The 23,169-nt window shown below is 28.5% G+C and overlaps 1 protein-coding gene across 1 annotated transcript in view; it reads left to right on the top strand.

The window, feature by feature from the left end:
* Positions 1-2,974: 2,974 nt before the first annotated feature.
* The window catches only part of LOC107441916 (signal-induced proliferation-associated 1-like protein 2), a 40,049-nt gene continuing 19,854 nt past the window's right edge, over positions 2,975-23,169 (top strand). The window contains exons 1-11 of the mRNA XM_043047136.2: positions 2,975-3,463; positions 5,443-6,911; positions 14,370-14,521; positions 16,075-16,263; positions 17,475-17,550; positions 18,205-18,303; positions 19,324-19,427; positions 20,896-21,053; positions 21,816-21,922; positions 22,015-22,149; positions 22,685-22,782. Coding sequence (XP_042903070.1) covers positions 5,564-6,911; positions 14,370-14,521; positions 16,075-16,263; positions 17,475-17,550; positions 18,205-18,303; positions 19,324-19,427; positions 20,896-21,053; positions 21,816-21,922; positions 22,015-22,149; positions 22,685-22,782 — 2,466 coding nt within the window. The 5' untranslated portion in view covers positions 2,975-3,463; positions 5,443-5,563. The remainder of the gene's footprint in view (positions 3,464-5,442; positions 6,912-14,369; positions 14,522-16,074; positions 16,264-17,474; positions 17,551-18,204; positions 18,304-19,323; positions 19,428-20,895; positions 21,054-21,815; positions 21,923-22,014; positions 22,150-22,684; positions 22,783-23,169) is intronic.

Below are 23,169 nucleotides of genomic sequence, written 5' to 3'. Positions count from 1 at the left end.
ACGAACATTTGTAATTTTGAGTTTATACTATGGAAGGTAGAAATGACCTCAAATAAAATTTTATTTCTGTTCTTAACTGCAACTTTCAGTGAAAACATAATTTTACTACAAGTGTTAAAAGTTTGCAAATGGATTCATTGGTTCAGTGCATCACTTCATTTCTAGTTATTGAATGTAACGAAAAGGCGAATCGATAGATGAATCAGTGAATCAACGAATTATCAATTCAATGAATTAACAAATAATTGAATCTGCTTTAAACAAATTGAAAATTATCAAATAAAAATATGAACGAATTAGTAGGTTTACGAATATATGAACAGTAATAAAGAGGCTGAATGAAAAAACAAGTTAAACGAATCAATTTTTCAGTGAAACAGCGAATCATTGAAAAATGGAATATGTGGTCAAAGAATTACTGATTTGTTGATCAGCTTTTTCTGTGATTCACTTGTTCCCTGATTTATTGAACTGCTTATTCGTTCTTTCATTCAGTTGCTAATTTTTCACTATCTTAATTTATTGATTTGTTAATTTTCCGATTCGTTAATTCAATGATACGCTCGTTGATTTGGTTATTCCTTGATTCGCTTTTACTTGTTATACGTGTTATTCGACTAGTTAATTTTATTTTACGTGTAGTATAAGCGAGATCTAACTGAAAGTTGCAGTTGTTGGCCAGAATAAAAATTTACCTTGGATTGCGTTTTATTTATTTATAAATTGCACGAAATTTCGAATTCTCAGATGCGATTCGTTATGGTAACAAATGCGTCTAACTACTGTATTATCCCAAACTCTATAACACGTTGTGGATAATAACATGTTAAACATGCGTTGTTATAGGACCCTGAAGATTATGGCGTCATAACTGTTAATGTAAAATGAAACGCGAGTATAATTATGCGTGTGAAACTGGTTGAAAAATCTTTGATGATTAAGTCGGCGCAGAAGCTTCGAACTGGTCAGTGGCATACACAGTAAAATGCACCTTCCAGTAATATTTGTTTATTTAATCTGGCCAAGGCACCTTATAGGTCATGAGACTCAGACGCATCTGCATCTAATGCATATTTGTGTTAATTAATTAAAATATGCAAGGATTTCACAGAACTTGAAGATTGATTCTTTTTTGTTTCTATTATTTCTAGCAAATTTGACATTGATTCACTAATTACGTTATTTGATGATTTTAGGATACTGCCCTTTTAGTATGCAGACAGCCGTTGTGAGCAAAAGGTTAATTATGTTATTTTTATTCGTCTTCAAAATCTGGATGATATTATTTTTAAGTTCGGTGTGATTCTCTATGAACAAGGATCGGATCACGAGGAAATTCTCATGACGAAATTTGCTTAGCAATTTCAAACCTCAAATTTATTTTGTTGTCTTTTTTGGTCTTAGAATTTTACCTTTTTTTTATTTATTTATTTCACTCTGAGCACACCTCGGGCACATTACACCTCACAGTGATTACGACTAGGTTACTGGGCTGTACTTTTTTTACGACTCTTAAAAAATAATTAAGTTTTTTTTTTTTTAATATTGAGACAGTGTGAAATAAGGGAAAAAATTGAGTTTAAAGTTAACAATTACGCGATTTGCTTTTTATGTTTTATTTTTACTGCATCAGTTCAACATTTATATTTACATTATTTTTAAAACTTTTATTATAATAGCCAAAGGAATGTTATCTGATTAGACAAACTTAATGAAATAAAAATTTATTAAGATTAACTTTAGAATAAATTGCATGTTTTTCAGAATACATAAATTTATTGCCCCCAACCAATGTTTTATCAGCAGCTTTTGCTAACTTTTTTCAATGACAGAAAATAAGTGTTGAAACGTCTGCAGCAATCACGTTTTTTTTAATTTTTTTACTCTCTGCTGAAGTTGATGATTAAAATAATGAATATTTTGCTAGTAGCGTTAAAATATAAGGTCGAAATTAGAAGTTCACAATTTTCAAAAAACAAAGATCTTAAAACGTTTTCAATTTTTAGGAACATTTTTTTATTTTTATGAACAAATTAGTATTTTATTTGCTCTAAAATAATTTTTAAAAAAAAATTTCGAATGAGAAATGAAGATTTGTTTAGTTTTATTAATCATGCCTGTGGCCCCTGGAGTCACTTGGCTGTATTCAGTTTCCTCTTTTTAGGCTCTGGCACCTTAATAAATAATTTTAGTTTTCAGCTTTAAAAAAATATTTTTGAATTTCGAAATTCAAATCAAAACCTCATCCCGCACAGTTCATAAAATGATGTGAGTTCTGATTGAAGTGAATATTCAGGCAAATAAAATTTTACCAGTCGTCTTCCTGCAAATCTCAGGCTCTTATGTCAAAATTGCTTTTGTCCTGCTTCTCCAAAATCGGACACTTTTCTCAAAATTGCTTCTGCTGCTCTGCTCCAAATCAGTCACTGTTTACATAATTGCTTTAGTCGTGCTGCTCCATATCAGGCACTGTTATGCACTAGTCGTGCTGCATTAAAAGTGCTACCAAAAAATAATTTCTTGTTGTGAAAATATGGAATTGCCAATTTTAGTTGAGTTTGTATAATTAAATTTACCTATTTGGCAATTAATAAAGAAAAAAAATGTTTACTCCTTTATCACAAATTGTCCAATCACGTGTAATCCATAGTTTGATAATTATGCTTTTATATGTAGAACTCCAATGATAACGTTATATTTTTTTAGTTTTTCCATAATTTGCTTTAATTTTATATCGTTTTAATTTTTTCCACTCAGAATTTTTCTCGGAACATGCACTATATAAAATCATATGCTTAATTTTCTCCTAAAGATTTTGCAAGAAATTCGACATTGAAACTCAGGAAATTGCTACACCCTGCTTTATGGAATACACCATTTCGGGAATATCCGTCTATGCTTTTATTCTATTTTCCCTTCCTTTTCCATCCGTGTATGACCGAGAGGGCTTGTCAATTTCACCGAAACTACTAACATCCTGCGTTTTGTGTTCCATTATTCCTTACCTCTCCACCTTTCCTCGCTGTCTCGGTCTTATTCGCTCGAATTTTATTACGCGGAGAGGCGCGGAATCCACGGACCGGTTTCTGTCTGTCGGAAAGATAGGATCATGTGACCGGAAACTTTACCGGATGTGCTTAGTAACGCAGGTTTTTCTTTCTCGACTCCCAGCTTCTTCTGCTATCCAGTGTAGGTGTGCATAAACTTCATTATTTAAAAATATTTCATTAGCTCTATTAAATAATAACGATATCTGAATTATTTATCGTCCGCCGCTGCTTTGTTTACCGTTTGCAGAATCGTTTGCTATTCAAATCCTCAATCTGAGGTTCCACCTTGTGTCTGTTGTGAGATTTCTTGAAGCGCTTCGTTTTTGTGGCGTGCCTTTCTTTACCTTGATGGTTTACATTTGTGAAGTTCTATTTGAACGATGCGTTCCGTTGTAATGACGAAGCCTTTTGCTGTGAGTATATTTTGATTTTCTATTGTCTTCAATGTAAGGTGTTAGTACATTGTTTGTTTACCTGTGTTGTATCAGTGCAGTTGAAATTTTCTGCCAAGACGTTTGGATTTACCTGATGTTATTATTTTATTTGTTATCTTTTATATTTAAAACTTGCGTTTTTTTTATAGAGATACTTGTAAAACTTCAAGTTTTTATTGAATAATTTTCATGTATGGATTTAAATTTTTCGAGGCATTGGCTATTTCGATAAATTAACGGAATATTAAAAGAATGAAAAAATGTAATTACACCAAAATGTGTGTAAAATAAAATTTACAAATGAGAAAATGGATTTTATAAATATTTAATTTTTTTCGTTAGCTTATTGGAAAAATAATCCTTTTCTAAACATATTTTGTGCAACAGTTTTTAAGTTGTTAAAATGTGATTAGAATTATTAAATGGGTTATATGTATTATTGTTGTGCTTTAATTGTGCGGGTGCACTGTTAGTTTACCTATGTTTTAGAGGTGCAGTTGAAATTTTCTGGAGAACTTTTCTTACCTCATGTTATTAAATGCCTAAATTATTAATTTATTTCTTTTTGTATAAGTCGTTTCTATGAGAAGACAAGTCTGATTTTAAGTGTCTAATTTTCATCTATAAATTTCAATTTTTAAATACTTTTTTATTAAATTAATAATCGTATGTTTTAAAAATAAAGCAGTTCATTAACATTTATAACTGAATTAATTAGAAAATAAAATAACTACACCAGAAAATGTTATTTTTCTTCCTCAATCCATGCAAAATAAGTATTTTTTTGTGCCATAATTGTTGAATAGTGTATTAAAAATTAACAAATTATTTAATGGACAAATATATTGATATTCTGCAATATTGGTAGGTCCTTGTTTATTGCAGAATGCAGTTTGTATTGATTTGCTGAATTGTATGCTAAAAATAAAAACTATGTTCATTGATAGCTAACATTTGGAATTACTGATATTATTTCTCGATGCCTTTTCATATGATTATTAATTGGAAATAAACAGGGTTGGGTTTTTGACGTCAAAAAGTGGTTTTTGACATGACAAGGGTATAATACTGGTTTAAACCGTCAAAAACCCGTCAAAAATGTCAAAAACTGAAGTTTNAAAAGAAAAACCCAAATGTCTCATATGCACGATATAAATAAAATTTGTAGTGATTGTTGATGTTTTTATCAAGTCAACTTATCAAAAGTTTGCATTTTTATAAACTAGTTTACATTTTTATTTAATTACATTTTTAGCATGCTTTTAGTTTATGTCTCTTACATTATTTGAGATGCTAGTCGCTGTAGTTTATGTTTTGAAGATGCTAGTTTTTTATATCTATTCTTGGGTTGCTATTTGTTTCAGTCTGTTTTTAATTTATCTCTTAAAATTTTTAGGTTGCAATTCTTTTTAGTTTATATCTGATTACATTTATTATGATGCCGTTCTTTTTTGTCTATTTTAATTTATACCCAATAACATTAGTTATTGATGCTAGTGTAGTCTATATTAATTTGTACCTAATTATATTTTTATGATGTTCTTTTTTTGTCTCTTTTAATTTATACCTAACTTCATAATGATGTTGTTCTTTTTAGGTTATTTTAATTCATGCAATATTACTAATGATAATGCTGATTTACTTTAATAACGATGCTGCAATGTACTAGTTAAATCAGCATTATCATTAGTTACCATAACATTAGTTATTTATAATGCTGATTTGCTTTTTTTCCCTTCTAGACTATGAAGGGTTTGTGTATGAAATTATGGTTTCTATAAACCTAATTTCATAATGATGTTGTTCTTTTTAGGTTATTTTAATTCATACATTATTACTAATGATAATGCTGATTTACTTTAGTAACGATGTTGCAATGTACTAGTTAAATCAGCATTATCATTAGTTACCATAACATTAATCATTTATAATGCTGATTTACTTTTTTTTCCTTCTAGACTATGAAGGGTTTGTGTATGAAATTATGGTTTCCTGTACGAGCTTGCTGATGATGATTGTAGTGAGCTGGATAAAATATTCCTACCATGTCTGCCAAAGGTAGGGAATGTGCTCAACAGCATGGATACAGGAGACAGTGTGCGATCCTTGGATAACATTAGTGGATCTCTTATTGGAAATAATTTAACTTCTGACATTTTACGGGCACGTGCAAAACAGTATTACAACAACTGCCATCCTCATAATCAACGGCCTGCATACCAGAACAATGCAATCCACAAATGTGGTAGTATGACTCATATTAATGGCTTTGTGAATGGAATAAAAACCCCAACAAAGCATGAACAAAATAACCGCCAAGCTGTGACTTCCTCCAAATATCAGGCGCCACCCAAATACAGAAGTGACCGTCCTCACCGATCACACAGTGAAAGATCCAACAAATCTCCGAGCGAAAATCACAACTACATGGTGGCCAATAATGGTATCTCAACAGCCAAAGTTGGCCTTTACCGGAGTAATAGCAGCCTGGATCTGGATCACAGCCAAGAGATGCTGGAAGAGCGGTCTGGGCATTTGAGACGAGATTACGGCAGCGCCTCTTCTCTCGACCTGATCAGTGCTACTGGCGAAAGCTTCTTTGCGATGCTGAGAGAGTTTAGGAGGGACAATTTTGATCAAAGAAGTCCTGGCCCAGCTAGAATTCAAGAGTTCCTCAAGGGAAAGCTCGATCCGACCCCGTCCACCCAGAACGCATCTAACTCATTGGCTAACGGTCCAGAATCATTTGAAGAATCCAACAGTCCTAAACTAAAGACTAAGTTTCATAAGTTGTGGGATATCAAAGACAGGAATAAAATGAAAAGTAAAATGTTAAGCAGTGAGCCATCCATATTCAAAAAGCTGCGTGGTACAAAATCTGACATGGCGGATTGCACCGGTAAAGGATCTGATAACTCGTTAGATGCCGAACTCCGCGTCGAGGACAAGATGCGGAGGAAGGCTTTTGCCCACTACGATTGTGACAGTGTTATTGCTAATCTAAGCTATGCATCCAGACTGAGAAGCTTACTGAGTAAGCGACGCAATACCACTACCGGTGCTTCTGCTGCCAACCGATCGCAAAGTAATCTCGAAAATTTAAATCCCGAGGAGACTGACCCTGGTGACGGGCAGAGTAATGAGCTGTTGCTTAGTTGCCCGTTCTTTAGAAATGAATTGGGTGGTGAAGAGGAACGTGTGATTAGTTTAAATAGGACTACTTGTAAAAAGCAAAAACCACCTGATGATGCCTTTGGAATATCTCCCACAATTCATAAACCTAACATGGCTTATGGATTATCAGTGCTTGAAAAAAGTGGTACCTCTAGGTGGAATCAGAGATTCTGTCCGTACCAACGTCATCCACTTCAAATGGAAAAAGTTGGTGCTGGTGCATTGTATTATAGATTATTTTTCCATGGTCAAGGTAAGTTTTGTAGCATACTCAATTTAATAATTGGCTATGGTTTTATTATTTTGTTAATTAACTATATATAGTTCTTTTTGAGGATTATTGTATTTAAAATCTATTTACATTATCTTAAATTTTTTCAGTTTGCCACATAGGTTAGTTAAATTTTTAACTTCATGAAATTTGTTGATAACAAACATTAATTTGTTTATTATTTTTTGTTACTTGCTGCCTAAATTGATATTTTTTTAGGGCAGTGATTCTCAACCTTTTTTTTGCTGTGGCACACTTTTAACGATTTCGAAATTTGACAGCACACAATGAAAAAAATTAGATTAAAATTTGTTTAATTACCTATTTTACACTGTGTTAAATAGTTTGTGATAATTTCGAATGTGAAATAAAATAATATGTACTACAAAAGCACATTTATTAAGGGATTAATTATTTCTTTCGATCAATTTTTTATTAGTTAGTATCAGTTATTTATTTTTTTGCTAGTTATTAATTGTTAGCTAGTTATTATTTTTGTTATTATTTTTTGTTACTTCAGTTATTATTTTTTGTTATTATTTTAAATCCCGATTTTTTGTTATTATTTTAAATTTTCAGTTATTATTTTTCTAGTTATTATTTTTTCTTACTTCATGAACTTGCTGCCTAAATTGATATTTTTTTAGGGCAGTGATTCTCAACCTTTTTGCTGCCGTACACTTTTAACGATTTCGAAATTTGACGGCACACAATGAAAAAAATTAGATTAAAATTTGTTTAATTACCTATTTTACACTGTGTTAAACNAATCGCCGATAAAGATGTTCACGCGGTTAAAGCGTGGAAAAATTACAAAAAGTATGTATATATATAATATTATATACACTTTTCCTTAATTTAAGCTTTACTCATAGTAAAAAAAGCATTATAATTTTTATTGTATCATTTCTAATATTTGGCGGTACATTTTAAGAATTTTGCGGCACACAAAAGTGCCGCGGCACATTGGTTGAGAATCACTGTTTTTGGGTCATTATAATGGAAAAGTATCTTTGTTTTTCAAATTGAAATTAAATTCATTCTACATTCATTCATAAGGTCCTACGTGCATTTTACATATGATTTTCATTTAGTAGATTATTTTTTATTCCTATCTTCTTGCTAAGACTTTATAAAATTATATTTTTATGGTAGCTTATCTATACATATAAAATTTCTTTTGGTCTTTGTATCTTTAAAGTCAGAGTTAATAGAACTTATTGCAACTGTTATGATGTTATTATTTAGACTTAAATTACTTTCATAACAGCTAAATAGAATTAAAAATCAATTTGAAATGGAGAAAAGTAAAAATGTTTTATTAAGAAATAGATATTTAGGGGAAGATTTTCATATCTTAAACTAAATAATCGCAAAGCCTTGTCAGCTGCCCACTATAAACTAAAAGAACAAACATCATAAAGACCAACTCAAGAAGTGAAACTTTTAGACTACATATTTTTCTTTTAAAAATGTGCTAATTTAAAATCTATTCAGCAAATGAAGTTGGTGCAACAGATATCGATACTGAAATAGTTCTTATTTAGGTTATTTTTCTGAATAGGAAAGTCAGAATATGAGTATTTGCTAGTAAAGCCTTATGAATGTACATCTAATTTGCACAAATTCTTTTGTGGGTTGGTTATTTTGTTTGTTTTGGCCAGATTTACATTTAACTTAAATTCATAAAGTTAGTCCATAATTTTATTTAATTTTCTCTGTTATTGATATTTACAAATTAGTCAGTAAAGTAAAAACAATAATGGTGATTGAGTAATTTAATAGCAAAAACTATTTTGGTGACTAATTTTTTAAAGAAATTATTTTAAGAACAATTATGATTCCTAATGTTTTTGTGAAAACTGTAGAAATGTTCTTTTTTTCTTCAAATTTATTTAAAAAGGACTCTACTGTGTGATATTCACAGAGCTCATTCTAGGTAGAAAAAAGGGCATTATTATTCTAAAAAGGCAATAATTTCTTTCTATGGGCTGTACACGTTTTATTAAACAACATTGTAAATTAGTGAAAGAATTTTTTTTTTAACTTTTCCAATAGTAGCAAAGCAATCATATTAATAACTAATTTTTATTAATAAATTAGCATTTATATTGATCTAATTAGCTTAGTAGTAATTCATTTAAAATGCATGTATATATTAATAAAATAATAAATGTATGTTTTTAAGTGTCTGTAGTTATGATTTAATAATTAAAATCAAATCATTAATAATAATTATGATTTAATCATAGTGGAAGTAACTGCAAACTTTCAAAGACAAGTACAAGGGGGTGTGATGGCTATTTTTCCTTTTCCATACAAATCTATGTATTGACAACAATGACAAACTAAATAAAAAGAGTTAAAAATAACAAAAGTTTAAGAAATCCTTGCAGAGTTTGGAGAAAAAAATAAAGGGTTGAGAAAAGAAAGAACAAAAAGGGTATGGAGTCTATTACATCAGGGCACTAATTTACTTCAGGGGCAACAGGGTGGATTCTTTTGACTAAAAGGGCATCAGGGTGCTGCGCCCTGTTTACCCTGCCTAGAATAAGCTCTGATATTCATTTTATATAAAATTAAAGTAAATTATTTTAAAATTTTCTATGTAAGAATTTTATGTTTAATATCCAATTTGTGCTAGTGTTTAAAATGTGAAAAAATTGTTTCGTTCCGAGAGTTGAGTTAAAGTTTATTTAATTTTTATAGTTGATGCTTTTTTAATTTTTATAGTAAAGTTTATTTAATTTTTATTATTTAACCATTATAATCAAATTTTAATTTTTTTTCTTGTAAATTTGAGGAATTTGGTGATATTATTTTGAAATTCAATGAAGTATTCACCTACTTACTCCTATTTAATTTTCTTTCTGATTTTTTACGAATAATTCTACCCAAATTTAAAATGTATCCAGGCAAGAAAAAGCAAGCATACATAAACCCTTTTTCTTTATGAGCATGACTTTGGCTGTCTTAACTGCTCACAATTTCCGACATTTCCTATTCATGGTGATTCCTCTCGAATTTTTTACTTACCGTGTCATCTAGCAAGTCTTTTTTGTGGCTGGAGATGCCTTTAGATTTTTAAAATTGGCTATATTAGCTACATTATTTTAAGCTGCTCTAGGCATGGCCTAGCTTAATGCATCTTTTACTCTGGGTGACCTGTTGCTGCCTTTAAAGCTTATGTAACTCAGTTATCTAATAGCCTCTCTCTAGTGTTAGAGCAAAAATAGTCTTGAGGATTTTTCTTTCATAAATATTCAGGGTATGCTGAGTGTCTGAATTAAGAGTCCAAGTTTCACTTGTGTAGTACAAGGTAGGCAGAATAAGAATCTTACAAATATTAATTTTAGTTTTTTGACTGATTAGGTTTGATCTTCTCTGTCTAAAGAAAATGTCTGTTCGAAGCTCGTTTTTGTCATTGATTTTGATAATCATGTTAAGGTATTTGAATTCATTGACTTTTTCAAAGGTGAGACCATTAATGCATAGAGGCGCACTGTAATTTACAATTGACGGCAAAGATTCCATAGTTATATCTTTATTGATGGCGAGCCCATTTTTGTAGCAGACATTTTGAGGGCTCGAAAGGCCTTTCTTACAGCTTTTTCTGACCTTCCAATAATATCTATGTCATCAGCATAAGCTAATAACTGAATCTATCTATTCTATAGAGTGTCCTATCTGTCTAACCTACTGATACATTTCTCCAATGCTTAGAATCTCTCTGTTGAAAAAAGTTCTAATAGATCTTTATTTGTTTATTTTATTTTTTTTTTGCATATAATTCTACTTTAATTTAAAACTTCTGCAGAAGAACAAACATTAAGTCCATGGGTGCAAGTCTTCTGTCCCCAGGACGGATTTCCGTCTTTCGAAAATGTCCGCGGACGGAAGTAAGACGGAAACAAGACTGACTCGAAGATGGAAATCAGATTTTTTTTTTCTGTCCTTATAAATATTTTTTAGGTCTACGTTATTGGTTTACTTTCTTATGTCCTGTTGTTATTTTTATCAAAAGACAGATGAATAAATATTTTTTGTACAGTATTTAGACTTGATGTATTATGTTAAAGCTTTCTTAGATAGTTTGCATATGTCGAGGGGGTATTGTGTATGTTAGGTATTTCAGTCAAAAAAATTTTCAGTCCTGGCTTTTTTTCCAACTTGCACCCATTATTAAGTCTAATTATCAGTAAAAGCTGCCTAATCTATTGCCTATTATTTTGAAAATATCTATTACATAAAATTAAACTAAATCAAAAACATAACTCTCTTTATTTAATAAAATAATCATATAATACAATCAATCAAACGATTCATATTGTTCTTTATCTTTTTTCAGTTTTATTTCAAAAATATATTTAAACTTGTTGTAATTCAATTCAAGTATTAATTTCGCTTCAGTGTAAGCATAATGTAATGCATAATTATATTTGAGGTTTAGATTTCATTTTAAAACCAAACACTCTTTTCATTTTAAAATATTTTATAAAAATTAAATGAAGTATATTTAAAGTAAGAAATTAAAATAAGAGTATTTTTTATTTCGGAGTTTGTTTTCAACACAAATGTAAACAAAAACAAATCTCCAGCTCTTTGTCATCTCTTCTGGTTAAAAAGTTCACAGCTGCTTACTTGCTGTGCGAAGCGATATTTTCATGCATATAATTTTGTTTTTAATGAAAATAAATAACATATTTTCTGAGATCACATCAAATGTTAATTTCAAATGAACATTTTAAGTAATTCTAGAACATTAAGTTAGAGTTAGAAGAGAAAATTTGTTTTAGTAATATATAGATATATTATTAAAAAAGGGCAGCATGGTTCCTACATTGAAGAAAGAACCTGCTTTTTTGGCAGTTCTGATTTGGCTTTTTTTTTACTTGTTTATTATTTGTTCTTGTTACTCCCAGTGCACCATGCATGACTTTATGACGATACTTGAGTGGCGAGGCAAAGTTTATTTTGCAAATTATCATTTAGATTTAAATTTTGAGACTTGTATATTCTTGAAGGTAAAATTAGTGTTTTATAACAATTCTTTTTCAATGTTAGTTTCAAATTTTTATTACTTCTTAAACTATGTTTACTATTTTTTCATCATTTACGTTCATATTATATAATTGCATGCACAAATTATAAATCAGGTAGCTAATAATACAATGAAAACAAGAGGTGCTACTCAATAGAGTAGTGAACACGTTGAGCCAAATTACCTCAAAACACACTGGATATAGTAACTTGCAAATATGGGATGTAAATCTGTAGCTCTAGCTAATTTAGAAAACACCATCCATTGGTAGTTTTTAAAAAAATCATATATTTTTAATTTTCTCTTTTCTAAAGAACTATTCGAACCAATGGTGGTCAAATTTTAGATTTTCTCATTTAAAATTACATTGTTTAAAATTATGTTATAAGTTTTGTATCTTTCAAAGCAATTTTTTTTCATTCATTATTAAAGTTATTAATAAAATAAATCTAAAAATCAAAATATTTTTAAATGAAAATATTTTATAAATTTGTGTAATTTTTTTATTTATATATATTTTTTTTTATTCTCTTAATTAGTTTCAGAGGTATGATGAAATACGCAGAACAGAAATAAGCATTTAAGTGTTCCAATCCATCAAACCCTCTAGAAAATTTCCTAACTACTAAACATGAATTAGGCCTTAGTATGAACTTCTAAATGTTTTACAATTACCAAACAGTGAACAACTTGCTCATACTTTTTTCAAGCTTTGCATAAAACTGTGTCCAGTCAGCATATGCAGTTAAAACAATGAATACAAAATTGTCAAGCATTATTGTGAATTAACTTTTCACACTATTACTGAATAAGATCTTAGAGGGAAAACATTTCATGAATTTCTATTGTAAACCAATATTAAATAGGAATATTTTTTAAAAATTAGAAGCAAAATTGTAAATAAAGTTGCAACTGAGTAAAATGAGAAGGTTTAAATTTTATTCCAATTATTTTATAATTTTTTTTATAAATAAAAGATTAGTAGAGTAAATATGATGAAAAAGATCATCCTAATTTCTAAGAATACAAATAAGGATTAATAGATTTAAAGATTTTTAATCTATCTTATTTTAATAAATGCTTAAATGTTCTGATTTAGTGACCACATTAGTAATTATGAATGGTTTATGCATTAAGCTTTACCTACAGGATTAATTGTTTAAATTTTTTTGGGAATTCAGTCATTCTATGAAAAGGAAAATCAATTAACAATTTTACATTATCAAATTCTAATGATGATTATAGGGGTCATGTGATGTTTATCCTTTTAGCAAATGCAGTAAAAAATATTGTTAAATGGAGTTTTGTAGTTTCCCAATTATTGATTTCTCTCTTTATATGATTTAAAAAAATATTGTCCAATTATCATTGCCCTAATCATATTATAAAAGTTTTAAATGATGAATTGAGTGATTGTCCATTAAAATTACTTTAGTACAAAAATGTTAAGTAATGTATTTATTATGTTTCCAGTTTGAGGTAATTTATACCTTACTTTAAATTTATTTGATAAAGGTAATTTGTAACAGGGTTACAATTTATATTAATATAAGGAATCAATTTAATTATATATTTGTATGATAGAACATTAATTGATACTGATTATTTTTTATTGCTACACAAATATAAAATTTTTGCCATTTATTGATTTAAAACTGTTATTAGTTACTCAGCATTGATAAAATTATCCATTAACACTTTCTATTCTTTAAGTAATTCTGAATTGAAAAATAGTATACTTTATTATTCTATTGTTGTAAAATTTGCTTTTACAATTAAGATGTAAATATTGAATTATGAGCAAATTATACTTTTCAGTTTGTCATTTGCTTTTTTAAAAAAATAGTGTGGTATGAATACTGTTCCAAAAAAATTTCTGGACTTTTTTTGAAAAATATCACTTTTTTTGCAACGTGTTAATCCTGACTTAAGTTTTTAATTATCTAACATGATGCATTTTAAAGTAAGCTTGGATCTTCCTCTAGTTCCTTTTTTTCTTCAGGGGCCCCTATGGGAGCAACAGATGTTATGATTTCAAATTAAATTACATAGTCAAAATTAGTGCCTCAAAATATTTTTATAGTATTGTATATTTTCAAGATGTCAAATTAACAGTAGGTACAAATTTTCTTGTTAAAGTTACTATGAGTTTCTTAATAATACTACTGTGAAATCACAAGTTATTTGACTGAAATTTATTTTGTTCTTAATTCAACTTGTCACTCATCTTTTAGGATTTGTTACCTAGTAACAGTAGTTTTTATTTATTTCTCTTTTGGTCCAAAATAGTGTAAAAGTTAGTTATCAGTTCTATACTAATAAATACTTATGTTTTTGCTTATTATCTGTTTTTTTTTTTCTGTTCTATAATTACTCATTCACTTATTTATTTATTACAGATCATCAGAACTGGTTTGGTAATGATGAAAATCTTGGGCCTGTTGCAATCAGTATTAAGCGTGAGAAAATGGAACATACAGACAATAGTGCAAAAAACAGTACTGGTATTGTCACACATTACCAGTATAGGCTTATCGTTCGAACCAGTGAAGTAAGATCTTCTAAAAACTGTTTAAATTTATTTTTTAATATTACTTATCTTATACTGGCGTTATAAATGATTAGAATTACACATAATGCTTTTAAGGTGCACAGTTGTAGTTAGAATTTTCTCTTATTTAATGATAAAATTTTATTTATTACTAATTGCATGATATGCAAGCTTTTTTTTTTTACTGTTAGCAGAAAGTTTTTTTGTAGAAAAAAGTTATGTTCATAAAAAATCTACCATATGGTGATAAAAAATCCATAATGCTGACAATATTACATAGTCGGGATGTTTCAGTACTGTTTGTTCTAACTGGATCGATGACAAGTCTGTTTATGTTAGTTTAAAAGATTACAGTTAAAATGCTTTTATATTTGAGTATTGTCCTATTATCCTTTACCTACCTTCAGAATTTTGAACTTGTGAACTGATTATGGCAATGCATACTTATTGATATTAATATTATTTATAGTATCTTAAAATAATGCAAATGAAGATAGAGCTATATTTTAAACACTGGCTGTTACTTACCAACTTATCTGCCTTTAAAAATGTCTAGATTTAATATTAGACACTTGTTTCTGGCACTATATGTTTGCCAGACACTTTACTTAAAAATTGTGTGTTTTTTTTTAATTATTATTATTGCTGGAATATATATATATATATATGANACCAGTATAGGCTTATCGTTCGAACCAGTGAAGTAAGATTCTCCAAAAAAAAATTTACATTTATTTTTTAATATTTATAGCCTTTTAATGTGCACACTTTTAGTTTGAATTTTCTCTTATTTAATGATAAAATTTAATTTATTTCTAATTGTATAATATGCAAGCATACAAGTTTTTTTTTACTGTTTTCAGCAATTTTTTTTGTAGTGAAGTTTTTTTTTCATGAAAAATCTGCCATATGGTAATAAAAAATTTATAATGCTGATAAAATTGCATTGTCAGGATATTTCTGTACTGTCTGTTCTAACTGGATCACAAGTCTGGATATGTTAGTTTAAAAGATTACATTTAAGATGCTTTTATATTTGAGTGTTGTCCTGTAATCCTTTACCCTGCCTTCAGAATTTTCAACTTATAAACTGCTTATGATATTACTTACTTATTGATATTAATACCATTTATAGTATTTTAAAATAATGTGAATGAAGATAAGTTGTTTGATTTATGCTGTATTTATTATACTGAATTCTCTCAGTATCATAAACAAAAATTTTAATTTTAGTGCTATATTTTAAACACTGGCTGTTTATTACTTACCAACTTATCTGCCTTATAATGTCTAGATTTAATAATAGACACTTGTTTATGGCACGGTATGTTTGCAAGACTCTTAACTTAAAAATTGTCTCTTTTTTGAATTTTTATTACTAGAATATATTTTTAGTGCTAGTACTGAAATATTTTGCTTTAAATTATTATCGCTATTTTAATTTTTTTTTTTTAGACAGTGACTTGGAAAGTTAATACTATTAACTAAAGAAATTTCTTTTGTAGAAAAATTATATCAAATTTTTCTTAATTTGTTTATTGTACTTTGTGTAGCTCCTTGTGATGCGAGGTACAGTGCTGGAAGATTCCGTGCCTACAATTGCTAGATCAAATCAGCCAAGGCTCTGCCATGCCAAAGAAGTAATAGAATATATTGCACCCGAACTTCATCTTCCCTGCTTACGGCTGGCCGTTGGTGGAACACAAACAGAAGATCATCTTCTTAGGCTGGATGAGCAAGGGGTACTACTATCATTTAACTTACTTTTTTCTTTCAATTTAAGTATAGCACGGCCGCAATGGTTCAGGGTGTAGAGCGTTCGCCTTCCAATGAGGCGAACCAGGTTCGAATCCCAGTCAATATGAATTCCGCATTCGGCTTGCACTGACCACAGTGCTGACAAGTATTTTCCTGAGTGGTCGACGGATCATGGGTTAGAGTCCCCTTGCCGTTACGCTAACCATGGGAGGTTTTTATGGTTTTCCTCTCCATGTAATACAAATGCGCTTTAGTTCCATCAAAAAACCCTCCACGAAGGCAAATTCTCCAATACTTGATCCAGGAGTTCCCTTGTCTTTTGGATTGGGTTCAAAATTACAGGGCTACGGAGTTGAACATTAGAAGTCGTAAACCCAAAAAATTGGGTTCAACAATAAATTATAACTGGTAAACTGGTTCAACGACGGTTATGAAATAAAATTTAAGTATAGCAAGTGGTGACTCAGGGGATAGAGTGCTCTCCTCCTTATGAGGTGACTCAGGTTTGAATACCAGCTCTAGTGTTTAGTATGAATTCTGTTTCCGGCTCTCTCTGATCACAGTGGCGTAAAATATCCTCAGTGGTAGACGGATTCTGGGTTAGAACCCCCTTATAGTTGGGCTAATCATTTGAGGTTGATAGTGGTTTTTCTCTCCATGAAATGCAGATGCGGATTAGTTTCATCAAAAAGAACCTCCAAAATGACTAATTTCTCCCAATACTTTCCATGATACTTTCCATGTTCCTTTGTCTTCTGCGTTGAGTTCAAAATTACGAGACTTTTAAGTTGAACATTGGTGGTTGTGAATTCAAAATTGAGTCTGTTGCTCAATGAGTGTTATAGAAAAATAAAATTGTAAAATTTAAGTATAGCAGTATTCATATAGTTACAGTTTAAAATAAGCTTCAGTAATTTTACAAACCTTTTTATTTTTAGCTTAAAATCTAAATCACTTTAATTTGAAATTTAAGTCTAAGTTAACTGAAACAATTTTTTGCATTTTTCCAACACATTTAGTTAAAATTACTTTCATATTTTGTTTTTCTTACAAATAAAAGCATTTAACAAAGATAAAGAGTACATAAATAAAAGGTGGCATTTTAAGTTCTTGTTTACATTTAAAATAAAGGTATTTAATTATAAAATTATGTAATTATTTGTTTTAATTTTCACAATATCCCATTTCTTTTCAGCTCACCAAGACATTCAAAATAGGCATAATGTATTGTAAAGCTGGTCAAGGTACTGAAGAAGAAATGTACAATAATGGTATACTATTAAATTTATTTTCCTTTTCCATAAAATGTTTAATAGCGTAATTAGAATCTCAACATATTTTCAAAATGCTCATAATTACAAAGGCCATGTAATAATCTTTAAATGAATGAAACTTTTATCCTGAATTAAATGATCTAAAATATCAGGAGTATATGCTTGCAATGCATCCTCAATGTTATAATTGCATTAACTTTTACTATAACTAGAACCTCACAAATAGTGCATCAATATTGTAAACTAATTTTGAGCAATGGCAGTGTGGATAGTAAATAGATTTAAAAATTTGTTTCTAAGTACTTATTCTATATATTAAAAAAAAAAGTGAATATATTGAAATAATAGTGTAAAATGTAAATTAATTGCAATTAAATTGTAATTATATTCTTAATAACATGCCATCTTCATATACATATCTATATCTCTGTGTGTATATATATGTACAGGTTTTCTGGCTTTTGATTGATTTCTGGTTTTCTTTAAAAAAAATATTTAAAATTTGACAAATAAAAATTATATATTATTAAAAAAAGTTTGCAACTGCCCTAAAAGTCTGCAAGCAACTTAGTAATTTTTTTGAAGTGTACATTAATTGTAGTGTTGATTTCTATTTATTTTCACTTAAACAATATGTATTGTTTCCTTTAGAATTTGCTGGACCTGCATTTGAGGAATTCTTAGATATGCTAGGACAGAGGGTGCGACTGAAAGGATTTGAAAAGTATCGTGGTGGCCTTGATACTAAAAGTAATTAATGTTTATTTTGACAGTTTTTCTTGTTTGATTTGAATGCGTGTGTATGTTTCAATAATATAAATCAAATGTGCTTTAGATGTATTTATTTTTAAATGACATTATGTTAGGTTTTCATTTTTTTCTACTTGCGGAATCTTTTGAGGTTCTAGGAAATAATTTTTTGTTCAATTCCTGATCTTGAAGTAATATTTTTCTGTTCCATCTTTTGTTCCTAAATGTTTTTGAGGCAAATCTGGAATATGTTTCTTTAAGCCATTATGTAAATTTTATTTCCGAATTGCATGTAGCATATGAAGAAAATTATCATCATGTAATTCAGTTGCAAAGTATTGTTTTATAACAACTTGATATTCCGAACAATGTATATTTTTCTTGCATACCTAATACTGAATTTAATTGTCCTTGTTCGAAATGTTAAAAGTATTGCAAAAATCTATGTTGTATTTTTATTAGGTTATTTTAAGTATTTTATGTAGGCTAATTTTAATTAGTTTATTTTAGAAAGAACATCAATCTAATTTAAGTGCTTTACAATTATGTAAATTCGGATTTAGTCTGCTGTGCTTGTTTTTCAATCTTAAGTACAATTCTCAAATTTCTTTTTTTATAAGTATATATTTTAAGACCCATGTTTGACTTAGATTTTTTTCCCTCTTTCAACTGATTTTTAACATATTTTTTTGTACAAATATATTTGATAAAGCAACATAATTATTGTTTTTTTCCATTAAAACATGGGATTAATTAATTTTTTAATTAATAAATAATTTTATTCATTGTGCTATCCTGGCTTTTAATGTTCTTTTTTCACACAAAATTATTTGAATTTCTTTGTTAGAAAGTTTTTTGAATTGATGTATGTAGTCAGAAATAAATAAAATGAAACACATAATATTGTTTAAATAGTAAATGTTAATTTTCTATTTTTATAGTTTTATTTCCCCTTTTGTCAATATTTCGTTTACAGTTGTTTGATGCTTAGAACTAATTGGAACTTTTTCTTTCTATCAGCTGATACAACTGGCTTGTATTCTGTGTTTACTGCTCATCAAGACTGTGAAGTTATGTTTCACGTGTCAACATTGTTGCCATATACACCAAATAATAAACAGCAGGTACGTTTTGTTATTTCATTTTTGTTTCTCTCTATTTTCATACATTTATAATTGTTATTTTAATGAAAATATAAAATGGACTATTTAATGAATAATAATTCTTTTTACTAACTAAAATAGTCACATCTACAAATTAGCATTTGTTAGTCATATTTTACAGAATTATCTTTTCAGGTATCAGTTTCCACGACCCTTAATGATTTTTTTTCAACAAATGGCAATTGTTAATTTTGAGTAATTAATTGTAAAACATTTTTATTTACATTGTCATGAAGATGAGATATAAATTAGCTTTATTTATTAATTTTCCCTAAAACAGAGAGTTTTAACTTTTCAAGGCTTTACTAAATATTATATTTTGCAGACCATAAAATCTCTAGTTTTTTTCCCTCTGCAATTTTAGTTGCATTTATATCCTTCAAAGCAATAAAAATTATATCTTCATAACTTTTCTTTTTCTTGAACGTTTGTTCAGGGCAGTAAGTTTTCAGGCTCTTGACTGATTTCTGCTTCTTTTAAATATACAAGAGGGAGCAAAATTTAAAAAATAATAAATATAAATAATTAAAAATGTCTGAAACTTGTTTGAACTCGTAAAACTTTTTGTGATGTGCGGTACTATATCAACAGTTAAAAATATAAAAAAATATTGCTATATTTGTTCTTATCTATTGAGCTGGGTGTATAATTTAAAAAATTAGCTATTCACTTTAGTAAAACAATTTTCCTTCAGAAATATAAATTTTTTTTTAATTTGAATTTAAGGAGTTAATAAATTTTTTAAGTTTGAAAACTAATTAAGCCTTATTTAAGTGGCATTACCTATTTATTTCAAAAAAACTATCTACTCTTTATTATCTTAAAATTGTCGGTTAGACTCTTGAGTGAAGTAAATTTTTTGTTTTAGTTTCTTTTATTGATTAGACTTTATGGAAAAAATTTGATTTTATTTATTTGAAAACTTAGAATATACCTTTTCTTTATTTAAATTTTGATAGTTTTTGTATTTAACATCCTTGCAACAACAATATGTGCCAGAAGCAATGGGTTAACCCTTTGACACAGATAGAACACCATTGTCCTTTATATATTTTTCTTACGTTCTAATTGTAAGCTAAACTTTGTTATAGTATTTTTTAATTATGAAAAACAGTCCAACAGTAAATAAAAAGAAATTTAAAAAGGAAATCTGTTAGAATATTGGAATTATATTTGTACTAAATATAAAATCCAATAAAAAGTAGTTTGAAAAAAAATTTTTTTTTTCATTCATATTTAAAAATTTATCAATAGTTGATTTTGTAAATTAAACCTCTGTAATGACTGTTCCTCTTAAAATATTTACTAAAAATAACATTTTCATTGCTCTGTTTTTCTGTATTACTCTACTTCGATGTCTTAGATAATTAATTTTATTTTCAATAGTTATGTTTTGAAATTAGTTTTAATTTTCCATTGATTATTTCAGCTTCTGCGAAAAAGGCACATCGGCAATGACATTGTAACCATAGTCTTTCAAGAACCTGATGCTCTTCCATTCACACCAAAAAATATCCGATCCCAATTTCAACATGTCTTTGTGGTTGTTCGTGTCATTAATCCTTGTTCAGAAAATACATGCTACAGGTAATGATTATTCAGAAATATTTAAATTCTCAATAATTTCTTCTTTTTTATCCTTTCGCTTTTGATAATATGGTTCCACATAACAGTGCAAATCAGGGTGATAAAATTATCTGTATTTATAGAATCATTCAAAAATTAAAAAGGTTTAATTTTATTTTAAACCTAAAAAATTTAAAAGTCAGAAAAAAGAGTAAATGACTATTAAGAAATTGAAAAAGAGCTAGAGCCTGGGGAAATTTAGAACTCCAGCTATAACGACATTTTTAAAGAGTGCTTAACGATGCTTCTTTTTGGTTTATGTTTTTTAAATGCTTTTTAGGGTGCTTTTTTAATTTAGGGTTTCTAAAAAGTGCTTAATTTTCTGTCTTTTAAAAATAGATTTTTTTCTTTGTCGTATTAATTGTCGTTCTAAATTACAAAAAAATGCATGTTTTTCTCTGGAATATTTATCAGAAACTAGTTATTTTATTATGATTATGTAAAGTTTTTGAATTTTTTTTTTATTACTGCACAGATCCTAATTTTATTTTTATTTTGAAAAGTGATTAAAAATATTTTTGAGTGCTTAAAAAGTACTAGAAAGGTTTTAATTTTTTTGTTGAGAAATCTGGCTATGCACCCTGCATAGGGAAAACAAATTTCCAGAGTGCTGTGACTCTGGACTCCAGGTCCCTACCTTTAATTAAAGCTAAGCTTGTCTTATTTAGCAAGAATTTATAATCATTTTATTAAATGCGCTAATAACGTGATGACATATTTCAGGGTGTCCATAAGCCGTTCCAAAGAAGTTCCTTCATTTGGTCCTCCTATCTCCGCTGGTGCTGTGTATCCAAAATCGAAAAAATTTGCTGATTTTCTTTTAGCAAAAGGTAGTTTTATTTTTAAATTTATTTATTATTTTTAAACTTATGAGTAACATTATTTTTTATCCAAAATTTATATTTTATTTTCTCATGTGTAGTGATAAATGCTGAAAATGCAGCCCATCGGTCAGATAAGTTTGTGACCATGGCCCAGAGGACTCGCCAAGAATATCTGAAAGACCTTGCTACCAATTACTGTACAAACACTACTATTGATTCTGGTCCTAAATTCTGTGAGTATATTTATAATTTATTTTTGAATTTTGCGTTTTTCTTTATATTTACACATATATTTTAGATTTAAAGCTTCGATTTTTTAATATTTAATTAAGGTCAAAATTTATTTGACTTATATGGAGAATTTGAATGTAAAGTCCTTCATATAGTGAAAAATTATAAATTTTATATGCAAATTTCTTAATTTAAAAATAAATAAAGTGCGATCTTTGGTTTCAATCTTGAGTGATAGCAAATTATAATTATTCGAAAATTAGTTAATTTATTTTTCTTAAAATTTATGTTTATATTTTTTTGTTTTTAAAATCACCATTGGAAGTTAAAAATATGGAATTTGACAAGCATAAATTAAATCAATGTTTATGGGAGTTCAGTTTAAACTATAAGGGCATTGTTTTAATTTCTTGATAGTCTAGTTCTTTTTTTTTTATGTCATGCAGTTTAGCTTATGATCAAATGTTTGCTGAAATATTTTACCTCTTGCAATCTTAAAGCTAATTGTGTATCATTTATTATTGTTTAATTTTGCAGCTGCCATTCTTTCATTTGGTGGTCGAAAGAAAGAAAGGTGCCGTCCTAGGTTTATCCCGGATCGATATGTTTTAGGTGCAATATCTTGGCAAGTTCAGGTGAGAATATGTTCTATGAATTTAAGAATATAAATAGATTGTGATATGAAATATTGGACCAAATACTTTATTCATCTATTTCAGTGATTCTGCTAGACTTAAGAAACTACAGGTCCTTAGGACTCCCAAATTTCTAGATCCCTTTTAACTTAAGTCAGGTTTTTAAAAAAAACTTATTTAAAATATTAATTTTTTAATTCTTTATTCAGCTATTAATATGCACGTTCTTAGTTATTCCATCTATTGTAAGACAAATCAAAGAATTTCAAAATAAGAAAACAATTCATATTTGAACAAGCAATCACAGTATTTAATTAAGACTGATCAAGCAACAGCATCAAAGAAATGCAATGATGTACGTTGATTCTTTGAATCATTTTAATTTTC

This window comes from Parasteatoda tepidariorum, chromosome 9, assembly GCF_043381705.1.
Source record: "Parasteatoda tepidariorum isolate YZ-2023 chromosome 9, CAS_Ptep_4.0, whole genome shotgun sequence".
Classification (NCBI taxonomy): domain Eukaryota; kingdom Metazoa; phylum Arthropoda; class Arachnida; order Araneae; family Theridiidae; genus Parasteatoda; species Parasteatoda tepidariorum.
Note: the sequence above shows the minus strand (reverse complement) of the source record. Positions and strands in the feature narration are given on the sequence as shown.